Source organism: Phacochoerus africanus, chromosome 8 (genome assembly GCF_016906955.1).
Source record: "Phacochoerus africanus isolate WHEZ1 chromosome 8, ROS_Pafr_v1, whole genome shotgun sequence".
Classification (NCBI taxonomy): Eukaryota; Metazoa; Chordata; class Mammalia; order Artiodactyla; family Suidae; genus Phacochoerus; species Phacochoerus africanus.
Genome location: NC_062551.1, coordinates 157,892,028 through 157,910,788, shown reverse-complemented (window position 1 = coordinate 157,910,788; position 18,761 = coordinate 157,892,028). Strand labels below are relative to the sequence as shown.

At 49.5% G+C, this 18,761-nt stretch overlaps 2 protein-coding genes across 2 annotated transcripts in view; one reads left to right on the top strand and one right to left on the bottom strand.

Moving 5' to 3' along the window:
• The first annotated feature begins 702 nt into the window (after window positions 1–702).
• On the top strand, window positions 703–17,880 carry DIO1 (iodothyronine deiodinase 1). The gene is made up of 4 exons (XM_047789032.1): window positions 703–1,166; window positions 9,918–10,061; window positions 14,698–14,897; window positions 16,813–17,880. The coding sequence occupies exons 1-4, from the start codon at window positions 830–832 to the stop codon at window positions 16,879–16,881; spliced, it is 750 nt and encodes a 249-aa protein (XP_047644988.1). The 5' UTR covers window positions 703–829; the 3' UTR covers window positions 16,882–17,880.
• Window positions 9,912–18,761, bottom strand: part of IFT25 (intraflagellar transport 25) — a 45,911-nt gene continuing 37,061 nt past the window's right edge. The window contains exon 8 of the transcript XR_007136151.1: window positions 9,912–11,059. The gene's annotated coding sequence lies outside the window, so the exon portion shown is untranslated. The remainder of the gene's footprint in view (window positions 11,060–18,761) is intronic.

Here is an 18,761-nt window from a genome sequence, read left to right as displayed (position 1 = left end):
GCTTGTAGTGCTTTGGACACATGGTTCCTTCCCCCAGGGCCCCTGTGCTCAGTCACCTGGTTTACGGCTTGCACTTCCCTCTTTCTGGTTTCAGCACAGACATCACTTCCTTGGGGAGGGTCTCTTGATCTTTCTAAACAGAATCGGCTGCCCCTTCTCCAAGCTCCCAGCCCCCTCACTCACCCTCTGTCTCTGTACTTAATACACCAAATGATCATTTTCTGTTTACTTGCCTCTTTCTGCTCTACACTACACCCTGCTGAGAGCAGAGAGGGTTGTGTTTACGACTCAATCCCAGGGCTAAGGGGAGGCACAGTCCCCGATTTCCTTGGGGATGTTCCCAGCCCTGTCTTCACCTTCCAGACCCAAATCCTCTGAGGAAACACCCACCCCCCAGCTAGAAGCCGAGTAGGAAAAAATATCTTTCAGTAGTAAAAGAACAACTTACATTATTAAAAGAATAATTAACACTGGAACTTGCTTGCAACAGAGCCTTTCTAAACAACGACAGAGTCCTTTTAAATGTGACCTTTTCAAGTTTTTGTTTTTAAAATGTCTCAGAGGGAGAATTTCAGAGCTGAAGTCTCCCAGGCCAAGTATCTCTCAAAGCTTAAGACAAAGAATTGGAAATGATCATTAGAACAGACCTTTAGCATCTGGTTTGGAATTTTCCATTCCATTAACAGGCAGGCGAACACCTTCTGTCCTGGTACCTTCCTCCTGTCCTGGTTGGCTACTCTACCCAGCACCTTTGTTCAGCTCCGCCCCATGTGGCCTGGAGGTGGCCTCTCTGCCCACCGGCCTCAGAGCCAGCTCTGGCTGTGCCGAGATGGAGCTGCCCCTGCCAGGGCTGTGGCTGAAGAGGCTCTGGGTGCTCTTTCAGGTGGCCCTGCACGTGGCCATGGGCAAAGTGCTCATGACATTGTTTCCTGGGAGAGTCAAGCAGGACATCCTGGCCATGAGCCAGAAGACGGGCATGGCCAAGAACCCTCACTTCTCCCATGAGAACTGGATCCCCACCTTCTTCAGTGCCCAGTATTTCTGGTTTGTGTTGAAGGTCCGATGGCAACGACTGGAGGACAAAACTGAGGAAGGGGGTCTGGCCCCAAACTGCCCCGTGGTCGGCCTGTCAGGACAGAGGTGCCACATCTGGGACTTCATGCAAGGTCAGGAGGATGGTCCAAGCTCGAGAGGTGCTTGGACTCGGGCGCTCAAGGGAGGCGGGCAGGTGGGTTGGAAAGTCCAGGATGCTGCTGCTCCCACCGATCCTTGTTGGCTTCTGGTCCCCTTCCCGCTTCCTGAAACTACGACCTCTTCTGGCTTCTCTTCTTCTGAGTGGCCTCACCACCTGCCCTGACACTCAAATCACAGACCAGCCACCCTGGCCGTCAGCTCCTCCAGCACCGCTTTTACTGCGCCGTCGCTCTGCCTGGCGGGCTCTTCACCCTCTCTGTCTAGTCCCGCCTGTTCATCCTTCAGACTTTTGCTCAATGACATTTCCTGAGACAAGCCAACTCCGACTCCTCCGGCCTCTGTTACTCCCTCCTCTGTGGTTAACATCCGAAACTGTTCTTTATCACACCCGTCGTGGTTTGCAGTTATGTGTATTTGATTAACGTCTGTCTCCTTCACTAGCGGGCAAGCGCCGTGCGGGTGGAGACCATCCCTCGAACCCACGGCCGCCTCCTCCTGGCTGCGGCTGCCTCCTGGCAGTGGTTCAGTAAATATTTGTTGAAGATCTCGCTCTCTTTTTTCCAGGCAAAGCAGCTCTACTTGGGTTCTTAAAGACCCCTCTGCTCAGTTTTCTCTTTTGTCCTCATGGGAAGCTCCTCCACCTGCCAGGCCTTCTTCCGCCCGTCTTGCCCTCTCTTCCCACCCAACTTGTGAACGGCTTGTGAACCCTTCCACAAGCACTCCCCTGGCCCACTGGCACCCCAGCCCAGAACCTCCAGCAGCACCCCCCTCCTCTGCATGTGGGATGAAGTCCTGGCTCAGCCTTGTGCGGAGGTCTCCCTGACGGACGGCAGTTTGGCTTCTCAACTTCACCGACAGGCTTCCCCTCAGGCTTCACTGCCTCCAGGTCAACTGCTGGTCCCTGTGCTTTCCCTTGTCGTTGCTTTTGCTGGTGTTGTTGGTGCTTCTTCTCTGTGGCCAACATCTGAGTTCCCCACATTGCCAGGGTCCTGCTCTCATGCCTCCCTCTGCGAAGCCCGCTCAGATCCCTACAGCAAGGCCCACTCTCTTTCCCTTCTGAACCCGTGGCTCTCTGTGTGCCCCCTCTCCTGGACACTGTTCCTTCCTCCCCAGCATCTGGCTGCCCAAGCACAAATGTTAACCTCCTGCTCAGTGGGGAGCCTTGGGACAGGGCTGTGTCTGATTCACCTCTGAATTCTCAGGGTCTAGAGGCAGCTAATAGAGTAGACAAGGTCCCTGAGGCAGTAGGCTCATCTAGTGGCTTTTCAAAGCATGTTCTTGGGAACCCAAATCCCACAGATAAGCTTTATGACATAGAGTTCCCTGGTCAAAATAGTTTGGGAGATGCTGCACACTCTGCTCTCCTCCTGGGAACTCATCGTGCACATGGACACGGAAAGACTCTGAGAGGATTTCCCTGGTGGTTCAGTGGGTTAAGGACCCAGCATTGCCACTGCTGTGATTGGTTCGCTGCTATGGCATTCGTTCGATCCCTGGCCTAGGAACTTCCACATGACATGGGCACGACTAAATAAATAAATAAATAAATAAATTTTAAAAAGGGAAAGAAAAGGCACTGAGAGGCCTAAAGCTTAGAAAACAAAGTTTGAAAAAACTTGAACACAGCACCGACTAATTTTCTTAATACACACATACAACTTCCCACTCTCCACCAGGGGAACATCCTGTCATCATCATATTGGTTCCAAAGAACACCCTCTGATCCAATCCTCTTGTTTGAAAAGGGAAATGGAAGAAACCGGGAGCAAAGGTGACAGAGCCAGTAAGTGACTAAGTCAGAGCCAGAATCAGGGCTTCTTTTTTTTTTTTGGCTTTTTGGCTTTTTGCCTTTTCTAGGGCTGCACCCACGGCATATGGAGGTTCCCAGGCAAGGGGTCTAATCAGAGCTGTAGCCACCTGCCTACATCAGAGCCACAGCAACACAGGATCCGAGCCGTGTCTGTGACCTACACCACAGCTCACAGCAACGCTGGATCCTTAACCCACTGAGCAAGGCCAGGGATCGAACCTGCAATCTCATGGTTCTTAGTCAGATTCATTAACCACTACGCCATGACGGGAACTCCCAGATTTGTTTTTTCAATGAACCCCAACAGCCATCCATGAACACCTCCTCTGAGCCAGGCCCTCAGCCAGATGACAGGGACTCGGAGTTAGGTAAGAGGAATTTATAGTTCCACAGAACAGACAGATATGGAGGTTCCCAGGCTAGGGGTCGAATCAGAGCTACAGCTGCCAGTCTATGCCACAGCGACGCAGGATCCAAGCTGCGTCTGCAACATACACCACAGCTCACAGCAACGCCAGATCCTTAGCCCACTGAGTGAGGCCAGGGTAACTAGTCAGATTCGTTCCTACTGCACCACAAAGGGAACTCCCGAGAGAACAGTCTTTAAATTGGCCACTGGAAAGTGAACAGTTAAATAAGCAAGGAAATCCTGCAAATGGGCCATCCATGAGGCAAGTTGGCTTTTACAGCTCTAATCACTAGATGATCAAAATTCAGCAAATTAGCCTGGTCCCATCACAGTACTTGGTGCGAGGTAGACACACAATAGAGATCAGCTGTTATTCTCATTGCTCTTATCAGTGATCACTTAGTGCATGTTTGTTGAATAAATAGAGGTTATTTGTGCACTATGGTTTTATTATTATTATTATTATTTTGTCTTTTTAGGGCTGTACCTGCAGCACATAGATGTTCCCAGGCTAGGGTTCGAATTGGAGCTGTAGCCACTGGCCTACACCACAGCCACAGCAATACCAGATCCGAGCCCCGTCTGCAACCTACACCACAGCTCACAGCAACGCCAGATCCTTAACCCACTGAGCAAGGCCAGGGATCGAACTTGTGTCCTCATGGATGCTAGTCAGATTTGTTTCTGCTGAGCCATGACAGGAACTCCTGCACTATGGTTTAAAATCATGAACAAAAAACCTCTTGCCCTTCTCTCTGGTTGAAAGACTCTTCCCTTTCGAACTACAAAAGTCTTATTTGTTCTTCAAGGCCTAACTCCAGGAAACCTTCCAAGCCCTGCAGGCAAAATTCATAGCTTTAGAGTCTCCCTGTCTCAGCAATGACACAGATTTGGTCATTACAACTGTCTGTTCTGTGGAACTATAAATTCCTCTTACCTAACTCCGAGTCCCTGTCATCTGGCTGAGGGCCTGGCTCAGAGGAGGTGTTCATGGATGGCTGTTGGGGTTCATTGAAAAAACAAATCTGGGAGTTCCCGTCATGGCGTAGTGGTTAATGAATCTGACTAAGAACCATGAGATTGCAGGTTCGATCCCTGGCCTTGCTCAGTGGGTTAAGGATCCAGCGTTGCTGTGAGCTGTGGTGTAGGTCACAGACACGGCTCGGATCCTGTGTTGCTGTGGCTCTGATGTAGGCAGGTGGCTACAGCTCTGATTAGACCCCTTGCCTGGGAACCTCCATATGCCGTGGGTGCAGCCCTAGAAAAGGCAAAAAGCCAAAAAGACGAAAAAAGAAAGAAGCCCTGATTCTGGAAGGCCTGGAAGCCCCTTTACAGATAATCTAAAGCAACCCTTTCATTTTTCAGATGCAAAGGCCCAGGAGGTAAAGGGCTTGCTCAGAGTCACACAGAGAGTTCTTACAGAATCAGAGCCAGAACTTGAGGCTTCTGACTCTCAGCTAGTGCTTTCTGTTATTGAACAAAACAGCAGAAGCTCAGAGAAACTCTCAGCCACCTGTTATCCTCTGCAGGTACACGCACATGCACACACAAGACATGTGTACACTCTCAGACACACATGCACCCAGAACATGAACTGGCATGTTGTATAGAAGGCAAGTCCAGATGGTTTGTTTTCTTGTCACCTGTTCCTCTGAAAGGGGATTTATTTCAGCCCTTATTTAAGTATTCTAAGATCTTGCCAAGTACACTTATGAGGGATCATCTAGTAACAACAAACGGGCTTTCTCTGCTGAGAGAGCCTGGCGTGGGGGTTCATTTACTGGGTTGGGGGTCAGCCAATAAGTTACCCAAGGTGGGGTTCGAGTCTAGTGCTACTTGAGAGTTGTTTTCCCACTTATACAATCAAGCTGGACGTGACAGTCTTTGTCCGCAGTGGTGCCCCCTGCACTGTGGCCTGCAGACCTGGGCAGGGTGCCAGCCCCTAGCACAGCTACCCCCTCGCACCCATTCTTCCTCTCTCTGCTACCAGGAAAGCAGGGAACTGACCTTAAACTTTGCCCTCCATACTGATCACTGCCCCCAGCCACCCTATAAATAATTAAACAAGTGGCTCTGTTTCTGCAGGGTCCTAATCAGTAGATGTTGAAATTTTTTATCTAATTAAAACCAAAATTCCAGACAGCTCATATCTATCACTGGTCCTGACCTTAAATAGCCTCAGTTCTTATCTGAAGGGTGACTCCCTGAGGTCACTGGAGGCCAGGGGCCCGCCACTTGGCCATGTCTGGCCTCTGTGCTTCTGCTGCCAAGGCCTGAGCAATCCTGTTACATGGATCGGATGCAACCAAATGCTTCCTCGGGCCTCTTATGGGGAAATCTGTGAGACAAGGACAAGGAGAACTCTGTATCTCCAGAGAAACCGGCCCGCTTTCTCCTCATGGACTGAAAAACGAGAAATATATAAGCAGTCATGCTTCTCCCTTTACCTGGCCACCTGGAAACTCAGAGTCAAATATTAGCTCCATTACAATGAATGCATGGAACCTGTTGTATGCCTCCCAGAGCGCCATGGTTTTTAAAAAATTTTTTTACGGGAGTTCCTATTGTGGTGTGGTAGAAACAAATCCGACTAGTATTCATGAGGACGTGGGTTCGATCCCTGGCCTTGCTCAGTGGATCGGGGATCCAGTGTTGCTGTGAGCTGTGGTGTAGGTCAAAGACTCGGCTCAGGTCTTGTGTTGCTGTGGCTGTAGCATAGCCTGGCAGCTGCAGTTCCAATTTGACCCTTGCCTGGAAACTTCCATATGCCGCCAGTGCAGCCCTAAAATGCAAAACAAATAAATAAATAAAATAAAAATTTTATTTACTATTTTATTACATGTGTAAGCTGCTTCAGATCCTTTGCAGAACAAGGTGAAGGAATAATTAACCAAACAAATCACAAGCCAAGTTTAGATGCCCTCTACTCCCCATCCATCAACCAGTCCTGCCGGTTCTAGCTTTTCCCTTCTCCACCGCACACACACTAGCCCAGACTCCCGTTATCTCTCATGTGGATTTCTCCAGCTCCCCCATAACTGCTTCTGCCCCACTTCTATGCCCATCCTCAGGAATTTCGCCACCGAGCAGCCAGAGTGATCTTCAAGTGTATACTGATCGTTTTCCATCACATGGCCTACTGTAGCCGTCAGAGTTCAGGCTCGCAAGCAACGGAAACTCACACTGGTTGTCTTGGTCACACACATATACACAAAGTGTATTAGAAAGACATTGCAGCCTCCACAGAATCACCCACAGCTGGAGCGCTAGGCCTGGACCATCTTTTAGCATCAACAGTTGGGCCTGGAAGCTGTTGGCACTGTAGTTGCCATGGGAATCCATCACCCTTGTAGGATTCCACCATCTCTGATGGGAAGCTACCACTGGGCTGTGGATGAATTCTACAATCCCACTAACTACAGAATCGAAATAACTCTATGGGAGGGTCCAATCAGCCCAGCCTGGGTCGCTGCCTGTGCCCTGGCTGCTGGGAGCAGAAATTGCTTTTATAGAATAAGGCTGGGCACACTCCCCCATCAATAGTATATAAAATGGGGACTTCCAGATAGGAAGGAGGGCTAGAGGCTGGGCAGCCAAAATTACAACAAATACCCACCATCCTTGCTTTATATCTCCATGATATCCCCTTGCACCTGGGGGGAAAAAATCCAGATTCTTTACCAAGGTGTAGAAGAACCTGTCTGCCTTGGCCCATACCTACCGCTCCCGTCACATCTCTCATTGCCCCCTGGCCTGGCTCCGGTCACAGTAGCCGCGCAGGTCCTTGAGTGCACCAAGCGCTGTCCCGCCTTTGTACATGGAGCCCCTGTGCCTGGAATGTCCTCCTCATCCCTCTGCCCACGGCTGGCTCTTTTCTGTTTCTCAGGGTACATGACTTCTCCTCAGAGGCCTCCCTGACCCCCCTGTCTAAAGTAGGTCACTTCTTCATAGTCTCTTTTGTGACACACATCACAATTCGAAATTACTTCATTGATGCCCTCTCTCCCCATTAAACAGACCTCGCACTGCATGCAGGCGGTCTTGCTCTCTGCTGAGTCCCCAGTGTGTGGCCGAGAACTTTGTCTGTTATGAGTGCTGAATAAATGCTTATAATGGAATGAGAGTGAGTTCGGAGGAAGGGATCTGAGGAAGCTGGAGGAACAAGCCCTGCTCTCAGGGACAATGCGTAGCCTCGAGGGTACAGTCACGTAAACAGGCCATGTCACAGTATGGGACCCACCACGTTCTAACAGGTGTACGGTAAGGTTCAGCAATGTCGGGTCTGCTCCTGAGTAGCTACAGGGTGCCGGCAGCTCCCTAGAGTTACCCCCCATTTAGGCTCGGGGAGTTATGGGAGGTCCCCAGCCAGGGCTGGCTTCACAGGCATGGGACCAGTGAAGCCCACAGGGTGGTGCCACCTTCCAAAGGGGCTTGGGGTTGAATGCTTTGCAGTAGCTATTTTGAAACTCTTAATAGTTTTATCTTTAATGTGCATTTTATAAGAGATGCCTATGAGGACAATAGAACCTGCCTCGGGGACTCGCAGCCTTGGCTCCCACAGGATCCTGCCTCCCACAGCCTCTCTGTTCCCCCCGGACTTGTTCTCCAAGGCCCACTCTTCCCCTCCTAATGCCCCGGCCTATCCAACCTCCTTCCTACTCCCACCCCATGACTGCTGCCACCTTCTGGCCCCAGAGATGGCCTGGATCCAGAGATGGGAACGGTCAGGGTCAGGTGTGGGCATCCTACAGTGTCTCATAGCGGGGCATGGGAGGCAACCACCCCCAGCCTGGGCTGACAGCATCGTGGAGCAACTTGGCAAGTGATTGGGGATGACCTGGTAGGAGAAAGCCTTTTGTTCCTATGCCCCCATCAAGGCACCTAGTCTATCCCTGCACAGAGGTTGCAATATCCTGTGGGTTAGGGTGAGTGATGGGCAGGTGGGAAGGTGATATGTCTGGCTCAGTTTCTATGTTCCTGGCCAGGGCATGGGGCATTGGTCTGGTGGCTACAGGGAAGGAAAGCTGGCATCCAGTGGCCACAAGCACACATACACAAGGGCACAGAGTTTAGGGGCTCCTAAGTGACTTGTGAGGATCTGTATTCACCCTATGAATAGCCTTCTGCCCAGGGTGGCTTATGACATTAAATAGAACCCCACCAGGTCAAGGGAGATACCACAGAAGGAAACTTGATATTTTTCTATTTAATGGCATTTTCCTCCACTTTTTGAAGAAGAGGCCCTGAATTTTCATTTTGCACTGGCCCAGCCAATGTCACCACTCTTGCTCCCATGCTTTACTTTCCTTTGTGGAGTCCCCTCCACTCTCTCCTTCCCCAGCTCGGGGAGGAAATGAGAGCTAAGAATAGACAAGCTTACATCTACTGAGCACCTACTATGGGCAGGCACCATTTTAAGCCCTTACCTGTTTTTCGTTTTGTTTTGTTTTTTGTGTTTCTTTGTTTTGTCTTTTTGCCTTTTCTAGGGCTGCTCCCTTGGCATATGGAGGTTCCCATGCTCGGAACCTCGGGGTCTAATCAGAGATGTAGCCACCGGCCTATACCACAGCTCACGGCAATGCCGATCCTTAACCCACTTAGTGAGTCCAGGGATCAAACCCAAAACCTCATGGTTCCTAGTCGGAGTCGTTAACCATGGAGCCAGGACAGGAACTCCAAGCCCTTATCTGTTTTAACTTATTTGATCCCCAGAACAATCCTATATGGTAAGTATTGTTACTCTGTCCATTTGTGGATGAGGAGATTAAAGTGCTTTGAATGGAAAGAGCACCAGATTGAGAGTCTAGAAACCAGAGTGGTAATTTTAACTCCATCACTGACCTGCTGTGTGACATGAAGCAAGTTTAAAAAGCAGGGGAAAAAAATCACCCACCTTGCGGGACACTGAGCACATCAGTGATAGAATAGATGTGTGTGCCTAGCTTATAAACTGCATGAAAGAGACTCTCCTTGTACTTATTTGAATTACCACCCAGCGAGTGCAGGTGGTCCACTGAGACTGCCTGATAGAAGCCCCTCATTTTTGAGAGGAGTAAACTGGCTCCAGCCTCTACTAAATCATGCTCTCTAGGCTTCTGCCCCACCACCACCCCACGGTGTGCCCTGCCTCCATTTTAGAGGGGAAATAAAGGAAATAAAATAAAAGCAGGAGTGAAGATGGTGCTTGAAAAAGAGGAGTTCCCATCGTGGCTCAGCGGAAACGAATCTGACTAGCATCCATGAGGATGCGGGTTCAATCCCCGACTTCCCTCAGTGGGTTAAGGATCCCGCATTGCCGTGAGCTGTGGTGTCAGTTGCAGATTCAGCTCGGTTCTGGCGTTGCTGTGGCTGTGACATGGGCCAGTGGCTATAGCTCCCATTTGACCCTTAACTTAGGAACCTCCATGTGCCAGGGGTGTGGCCCTAAAAAAGACAAAAGAAAAAGAAAGAAAGAAAAAATGCCACGTATTGATTACTGGTTGATGATGGTCCCATTTGTTTTAGGCAACAGGCCACTAGTGCTAAATTTCGGAAGTTGCACCTGACCTTCATTTATTTTCAAATTTGACCAATTCAAGAGACTTATTGAAGATTTTAGTTCCATAGCAGATTTTCTCATCATTTACATTGAAGAAGCACATGCATCAGGTAAGAAAAAAGATCCCCTGCCTCTACCACTTCCCTCCCTCTCTCTCCTCTTTGCTCAAGTTTGGGGGTGGGGGGAAGAACAGGAGGAGAGAGGAAGACAGCGCTATTCACCGAGAACCTACCATCTCCCAGGTCCTGCTAGGCTTACCCACCACCCGCTAACTCACAGTCTGTGTTCTCGACGAGGCACACAGAGCAGAAAACCTGGGGTGACAGGTCTAGCAAGGAGAATATCCAACATTCTGAATGGATCTATAGGGAAATCCAGGGCGAGGAGCTAATATGAGTACAATTACAAAGACTTTAGACCTGAAATGTCACAAGTGAAAATGGCAGCTCTATATCTATTTGTAAAATCCATCCTAAGACTGTCCCAGGTTCAAAGGAACATTGTGCTGCATCTCCCTCAGCGGTTCCCAGGCTTTGGTGGGCACCAGAAGCACCCAGAGGGCTTGTTAAAATGGCCTGCTGGACCCCACCTCAGAGTTTGAGTTAGATCTTGGGGCGGGGCCTGGGAATTTGCATTTCTAACCAGCTCCCGGTGGTCCTGAAGCTGTAGACTGGGGACCACACTGAGAACCACTGCTCTGGGCCAGCTTTCACCTGGGGCTGGGATCCCTTTGGCTCCTAAGAGGCAATGACTCATCTCCATCACTTCATGGGAATCCCGTTTGGCTGCTGCACAGCTCCATCTGTGAGAAAATCCTTACACTGGGCAGTCATGTCCTTCCCCGAAACACCTACGGCTTGGTCTAAGCCCCTTGGACTTTGCAAGATGGTCAGACACATCTCTGTCTCCCTGATTTTCATGGGGACTGAACCCATGAGCTTGGCCCAAGTCTTAAACCCAGAGATTGAAGGCAAGGAGGCTTACGTGGCTGAGCGGAACCAGCGTTGTTTACTCACCCACCTTCCCGTAAGATGATCGAGGCTGTTTTGATCACCTGTCACTCAGCGCCTGCCAGAGTCCATGTCCCAGAGTCAGAGCTCAGTAAAAGCTGGGAGAATAAGTGAGTGTTTCGGTCAGTATTAGCCTTGCTGGCTTATCCAAGTGTAGTAAGTGTAGAGATTGTTGTTACTTAGTTATCAGCAAAGCTGGTTCAGCAGTGCTTTCCCAGGTGTGGTCCCTAGAGACATCTGGGTTGCTTGTTGAAAATGCATATTCCAGAGTTCCCACTGTGGTTCAGCAGGTTAAGAACCTGTCTGGTACCCATGATGATGTGGGTTTGATCCCTGGCCTTGCTCATTGGGTTAAGGATCTGGCATTGCTGCAAGCTGCAGCGTAGGTCGTGGATGTGACTTGGATCTGTCATTGCTGTGGCTGTGGTGTAGGCCTGCAGCTGCAGCTGTGATGTTGCCCCTAATCTGGGAACCTCCATATGCTGCAGTGAGGCCCTAAAAAGGCAAGGAAAAAAAAAAAAAAGCATAGGGTAATAGGTACATGGAGGTTCATTACACTGTTCTCTCTGCTTTTATGTTTATTTGAACATTTCCAAAATAAAATTGAAAGTAAAGAGCATAGGCAACAGGAGAGCAAAGGCAAGCACAGAGTGTCTCTTTGTCAAATACCCCTTTGGGAGAACAGCAGCCATCAAGTAAAGAAAGGGAGCTGGCACCCCTACAGGTGGCTGTGGTCTCCATGGCTGAGAAGACCACAGAGGTGATGCCCTGATGTCCTCAGGGCTGAAGCTCTGCCAAAGCTGATGTAACTGTGGGGGCAGCGCTGCTCAGTCTCTAAAGTGAAAACACCCTAATCCCTACACCACCGGAGGACCCCCACCCCACCCCCGGTGACCTTATTAAGATGCTCAGGCTCAGCAGGCCTGAGGAGGAGCCTGAGACTTAGCATTTTTAACCAGCTCCTCAGATGATGTTGAGGCTGCTGGTCCAGGAACCACATTTGGAGTAACCAGGTCATAGAGGATTCAGCTTTAATCTCTCAAAGAACAAAACTGCAAACTTCAAGAAGGGTTGGCTGTCACAGAAATTATTTCTGGTCCTGATAACTGCCTCCTCCCCCATTTCTCCCGGAATCAGATGGAGCAGATTTAACCCTTTCCTGGACCCAGTGCTGTTCCCCTCAACCCACTGAGGAAAGGCTTCCTGTCCCAGTCCTGACGCACACCGGTTTCTGTGCTGGGTACCCTCTCTGCTGCCCATTGCTAGTTTGAGCGTTTCTTCCTCCTCCCCATCCCCTTCCCCAGGGTACCTGCTTCGTCAGACAGAAGTAGGTAAGGCCTGAGCCTCAGAATTAAAGTGCACACCGAAGTTCTCCTGTGGTGCAGCAAGTTAAAGATCCAGCATTGTCACTGCAGCAGCTTAGGTCACTACTGTGGCTCAGGTTAGATCCCTGGCCTGGAAACTTCCACATGTCATGGGTGTGGCCAAAAAAAAAAAAAAAAAAGAGGAATTAAAACGTACAAAGCCATTGTCCACCAATTCTAGGAGGTCTGGGGTCTGGGACCCACATCAGTTGGCTTCCTTTTTTTGCACACAGCTAGTGTTACAACGTGTTTGTCTAGTAAATCATGGAGAAGTATGCAGAGTGGTGGAAAGCACACAGAGTTTGTAGTTTCATACCTGAGTGGGAGTCCTAGCTCCATCACGTCTGGCCACGCGACCTGGGCAACCTACCTGCCATGCCCACTTCCGTGCCACTAATTGGGATCATCACACCTATCTCACAGAACAACCCTTTCGACAGGGTTTAACAAGCACCTACTATGTGCCCAGCCCTATGCCGGGCCTAGGGATATATAGAGATGAAAGGTACACACAGTTCTTGTCTCCAGGGAACTCACAAAGATGGGAAGGCTAGTCACCATGCCTCTCGGGCCTCCTCGTTCTCAGGGGCAGGGTAGGGACGAGAAGCCCCGCTTGGCCTCCCACAGAGGCTGCTGTGAACATCCAGTGAGCTCATGGATGGACAACACTGACCTTCTAGGCGTAATACACATGAAGTCTGATGTTACTGTCATCAGCAAAGATTTGCTCTCTTGGGACAGATAATAAACACTTGAAACTGTAGCCAGACCCTTGTATCTTGGTGTGAATTTCTCCTGAGAGCTGGATTTTCTTAGGGGAAGGTTACCGAGCAAAGAGAACTTTGAAACATGGAGGAGATAGAGCCAGTTGTGCTAAGAGACTTCAGTAACTTACATTACCCTGGGAAGCAACTATTATTGTAAACGCAGGCTGCGTGGCTTCTGAAAGAACCTATGACCACATTATCTGGGTTCCAATCTCCCCAGATGCGGGACAAGTCGAAGGGCAAGGCCAGCAGCAGTTTACAGTTCCTTTTTCAACCTGTGGGTCCATTAGCTAGTGAGTACCGTCTCTGGTAGGTAAGAACTCATCTACGACTAAGGATGTTACTCATTTGTCATGCATTGCGTGTGAAATACCAGCTATGTCTGGTACCAGTTTACTACAGTACTTTGTATTTTGATTGTGTATCAAAACATAATTGTGTTGTATTTAAATACAAAAGTGAGGCCAATTGAAAATCCCCTTCCAAAAAAAAAAAAAGAAAAAGAAAATCCCCTTCCAGGGGAGGTCCCTGATGGTTTGGTGGTTAGGACTCAGCACTTTTACTGCTGTGGCCTAGGTTCAATCCCTGGTGGGGGAATTGAGATCCCCACAGCAGGCTGCTGCATGCCACAGACAAAAACAAAAAAGGAAAGAAAGAAAATTCCCTTCCATTTAAAGTTAAGCAGCCTTGGATTTCCCATTGTGGCTCAGCAGGCTAAGAACCTGACATAGGGTCCATGAGGATGTGGGTTCAATCCCTAGCCCTGCTCAGTGGGTTAAGGATCTGGCATTGCTGTAAGCTTCAGCATAGGTTGCAGCTGAGGCTCGGATTCCACATGGCTGTGGCTGTGGCTGTGGTGCAGGCCAGCAGCTACAGCTCTGATTCGACCCCTAGCCTTGGAAATTCCATATACCACAGATGTGGCCTCAAAAAAAAAAAAGAAAGTTAAGCAGTCTTAAATGGGTTTGGTTTGGGGGTATCATCTCCAGAGCAAAGTGTAGAACATCTGCAGTATAGAATGAAAACTGGCTTTTTTCCCCCACCTGTTTGTTATTGGGGGCAGTCAGACAAAAATCTGCCAATATTTTTTAAGCAGCTACCATGAACCAAGCACAGTACTGGGAATTCTGTATGCGTTATCTCATGCAAGCATCATAGCCATCTGCAATGTAGGTTCTGTTAAACCCATTTAACAGATGAGAAAGCAGAGAATTTAAAGAGATTTAAAGAGCTTGCCCATTATCACACAGCTGAGCATGTCAGGGAAGGCTTCCTGAAGGAGAGGGTGTTATAGCAGTGATTCTCAACTGAGGGTGATTTTTGTCCTGCAGGGGACATTTGGCAAGGCCTGAAACATTTCTGGTTGTCACAAACTGAAGGCAGGGGGACGCTACTGATCTCTGGTCGGGAGAGGTCAGAGATGCTGCTCAACACCTTACAACACATAGGACGGCTCCCACCACAAAGAATTATCTAGCTCAAACTGTCAACAGAGCCAAAATTCAGGTGTCCTCCATCTGGGACCCTCAGTTACAAGTGGGGGTGGGTATTTAGCCTGCAAGAAATGTTGCCTGTGGGGCCTGCTGCCTGGCCCTTCTCTTCTAGATGGCTGGGCTTTTAAGAACAACGTGGACATCAAGAATCACCAAAATCTCCAGGACCGCTTGCGGGCAGCCCACCTGCTGCTGGACAGGAGCCCCCAGTGCCCCGTGGTGGTGGACACAATGAAGAACCAGAGCAGTCGGCTCTTCGCGGCGCTGCCCGAGAGGCTCTATGTGCTCCAGGCGGGCAGGATCCTGTACAAGGTGGTGACCTGGGACAAGGAGCCCAGGGAGGGCAAGGGCCAAGGGAGGGCTTTGGATCAGGCAGACGGGCATTCAAATCGCTGCCCAGCCATTTACCAGGCCCGTGACCACAGGCGAGTCCTTTCCCTCTTGGAGCTTCTGTTTCCTCTACTGCAAAATGGAGCTACTGGCCCCCACCCATGGGGGATGAAATAACACACAAGCAAGCCCCTAGATTTTAGGCCAGAAGTGCAGCTTCCAGGCTGCCTTCTGAACCCCGAAGACTGGCCCAGCCCTGGTTTGGGTTGAAGCTGAGAGAGAATGGGGCTTCCATTTCATAAACGACGCTCAGAGAAGGGAACTGACATGCCCAAGGTCACACTGCACAAGGCTCTGATTTCAATTCTCAGCCCTCTGGGATGGGATGGCAGTGGGAGGGTCTGAACCTGGAAGGGGGTGTAGAAGCCCGAAGAGAACCAGCTCTGCAGTCTGGAGCTGGAGATGCTGAAGCAGGAATTCAGGACAGGAATTAAGTCCCGGTTTCTTTTCTGGTGATGGTGTCCCCCTTCCATGCTTCAGCCTGGTGAGGGCGAGGGAAGTAAGCACAGCCACTGACCCCGTGGGTATCGTTAGCCTCCCCCGAGAGGACGATAACTAAGTTTTGTAGCTGCTGAAGGGATTTAAGCCTTGGCGGGCACTGAAGCCCAGCCATGTGTATGCTCTCTGTTCACAGGTCAAGCAGCCAACAACCTGCAGACGAGTCCTCAGGGCGCTGAGGGTCAAAGCACGAGGATTCGGGTCCTTCTTCCTTTCTCCTCCCCCGAGACACGCTAGGAAGGTGGCGTGGGAGAGGCGAGCTGGGTACCAAGTCCCTAGCCTGGCTCAGGCCCTGTGCAAGTGCTGAAAGCCCGAGCACGGATCTAAGATGACCCATGCCTTACCTCAAGGTGCTCCCAGTTGGGGCGGATGAGGAAGACACGAGAGAGTGTCACCAAGTCCCGATGCCCTGACACTCCAGGGCAGGGATCAGCAAACCTTTTCTGTAAAGGGCCACATAGTAAACATTTTTGACTTTGTGGGCCAAAATGCTTCAGTTCCGCTGCTAGAGCACAAAGAGAGCACAGATGATCTTTAAACGAAAGCGTGTGAGGCATCAGGACAGATGTGGCTCTCAGACTGGAAATTTTCTGGACCCTGGGGAAGGGCAGGCTTTTCAGAGGAGGGCACTGCGGCTTAAAGGCTAAGGAACCACCCAGCCGAACACAGTAAGTGAAAACCATTGCAGATACAGGGGAGAGGCTAGGCAGAGGCACTGAGGCATGTCGGGCAGGATGCGAATGGAGAATTGGGGGCATTTCCGTTATAGAAGGCCCATTTGGGGCCAAGGAGCCTGGCTTCTGTCTTAAAGCAAGAGAGAGCCAGTGGAGAGTTTTGAGCAGGGAAGAGGCACAATTGGATCTGTACTTTAGAAAGATCATGTCCTATTGGGTGAAGAAGGGACTGGAGGGCGTGTGACAGCAGCTGCCCAAACAGGACACGAAGAGGTTTGAACTGAGGCTGTGGGATTGGAGAGGCAGAGGTGGTCTGATGCAGAGTGGGCAGGGCTTGATGTGAGAGTGAAGATAAGGATAAGGCCAGTCTGCGGAAGAGAAGCTTATTTGTATAGACCCCTTTCCCCTTTCTCTTTTTATTCCTGTTCACGTTACCCGCTCCGGTTTTCCTCCTGCTTCTCTATCCAGTCTCCCCATTAAATGTGGGGGGCACTCTGCACACTCCCCATCGTGATCTGATCCACCTCATGGGCCTCTGTCCTCCGTCCTTGACTGCACCCTCTTGACGACGCCCACAAAGACATTACCAGCCCAGATCTCTCAACTAAGCTGTAAACTCACATTTTTTCCTGCGAGTTGGAAATGCTGATTCATTTCTTTTGCAGGGTAAACCTGGCCCCTGGAACTACCACCCAGAAGAAGTTCGTGCTGTTCTGGAAAAGCTCCACAGTTAATCTGGACAGATGCCCCAGTTCTAGGTGCCAAACAGGAGGGCTCCTAAGGCTTGGCTCGCCCGCCATCCATCCCGGCTGATGTTCACCTCTTGACCTGTGTCCCCAGCTGAATCACTGGTCAGGATCTTTCTGATCCAAGCAAACAATTGTTACAATGCGAAAACGAAGCAAGTAAGCTGAGGGTTAGAGAAGATACAACTCCACACCGCCCCCTCCAGGGAGACCTGTATATTGCACATCTCAGCGTGAGAGTAGGTCCTCCCTGGGCTTACTTAGGAGGGATGGTCTCTCTCCAGACACTTTGCTATGGCATTTCTTAAACAAAGCAATTTCATTTCACCAAGTTTGCCATTTATGGAATTGATCACTTAAGACACTAAACTGGTTTTCAGCACTAAGCATGGGAGAACTCCGGGTGTTTAGAGAGTGATGAAGAATTTAAAGGGAAACCAGAAGGAATGGGAATAGACGTAAAGATGGGAATCCCTTCCTTTAGCAAAAGATTTAAACCAGAGGGCAGTGGTGGTGATGAGGGGTGAGTTTCCATGGTGACATATCTTCAATTCTACTGCAGAAGAGGAGGGTACTCTCTTTACCACCTTTGAATACATTTCAGAGAAGTCTGGCTCACTGTCCCTGGAAAACTAACCCTGTCTTCACTTATCAAGAGTCACCTGGGAGGAGCACTGGTTCCGGGAAACCCTTATACCCTTGACCGAACTAGACAACGGTCACTACAAAGCTGTCATTCAGTTACACAGAAGCTTATATTTGAAATTCTGTTTCTCCACTTCCTTCCCAAGTCTCCTAATGGTCATTTATGTTAGATTACATCAGACTAATGGATAACCATTGGTATCGATCTGTTTTAACTCTGCTTCTTTTCATATTTGTTTATGACGGCCACAGCCTAAAGTACACACGGCTGTGACTTGATTTGAAAGGAAATGTTTTAAGATGCAGTAAGCTAATACAGAATGATTAAAATGTATCAGGCTATTTTGGAGGGCTTCAGTGTGATCTTTACATTATCTTTCTTAATTTGCATCAGCCTGTTCTATCTTTTATTATAGACCAATGGAATCTGATCAGTAAAAATAGCGTGTACTGGCAGGCCCTCTTTGGGTGGGAAGAACATTCAGTTTCAATTTGTTATCTGTCTAACATGGTTTTATTCTTGTGAACTCCTTGCTAGAGTATGTTCACACTGGAATCAAACTACCTCCACAATATGACATAAAAGAACGGACTTGGGAGACATTTTTCTAACATGAAAACACATTCTCCCTGGCTCTGCCTTAGCTGCCGCATTGTTATTATTTTATTTTCATTTGGCTGCCCCTGCAGCATATGGAAGTTCCCAGGCCCCGGGATAGAATCTGAACCATATCTGTGACCTATGCCACAGCTGCAGCAACTCTGGATTCTTCTTCTTCTTCTTCTTTTTTTTTTTTTTTATCTTTTTGTCTTTTTCTAGGGCCACACCCGCGGAGGTTCCCAGGTTAGGGGTCTAATTGGAGCTGTAGCCACCGGCCTACACCAGGGCCACAGCAAGGGATCCAAGCCGCATCTGCAAACTACACCACAGCTCACGGCAACGCTGGATCCTTAACCCACTGAACAAGGCCAGGGATCGAACCCACAACCTCATGGTTCCTAGTCGGATTCATTAACCATCGAGCCATGACAGGAACTCCTGGATTCTTAACCCACTGTACCAGACAAAGCATTGAACCGGTGCCTCCACAGAGACACCAGATCACTAACCCACTGTGCCACAGAGGGAACTCCTTCAATGTTATTATTAATGTTGCTATTTACTCTTTTAAAAAACAGTTATCAGGTGTTCCCGTTGTGGCTCAGCAGTTTACGAACCGGAC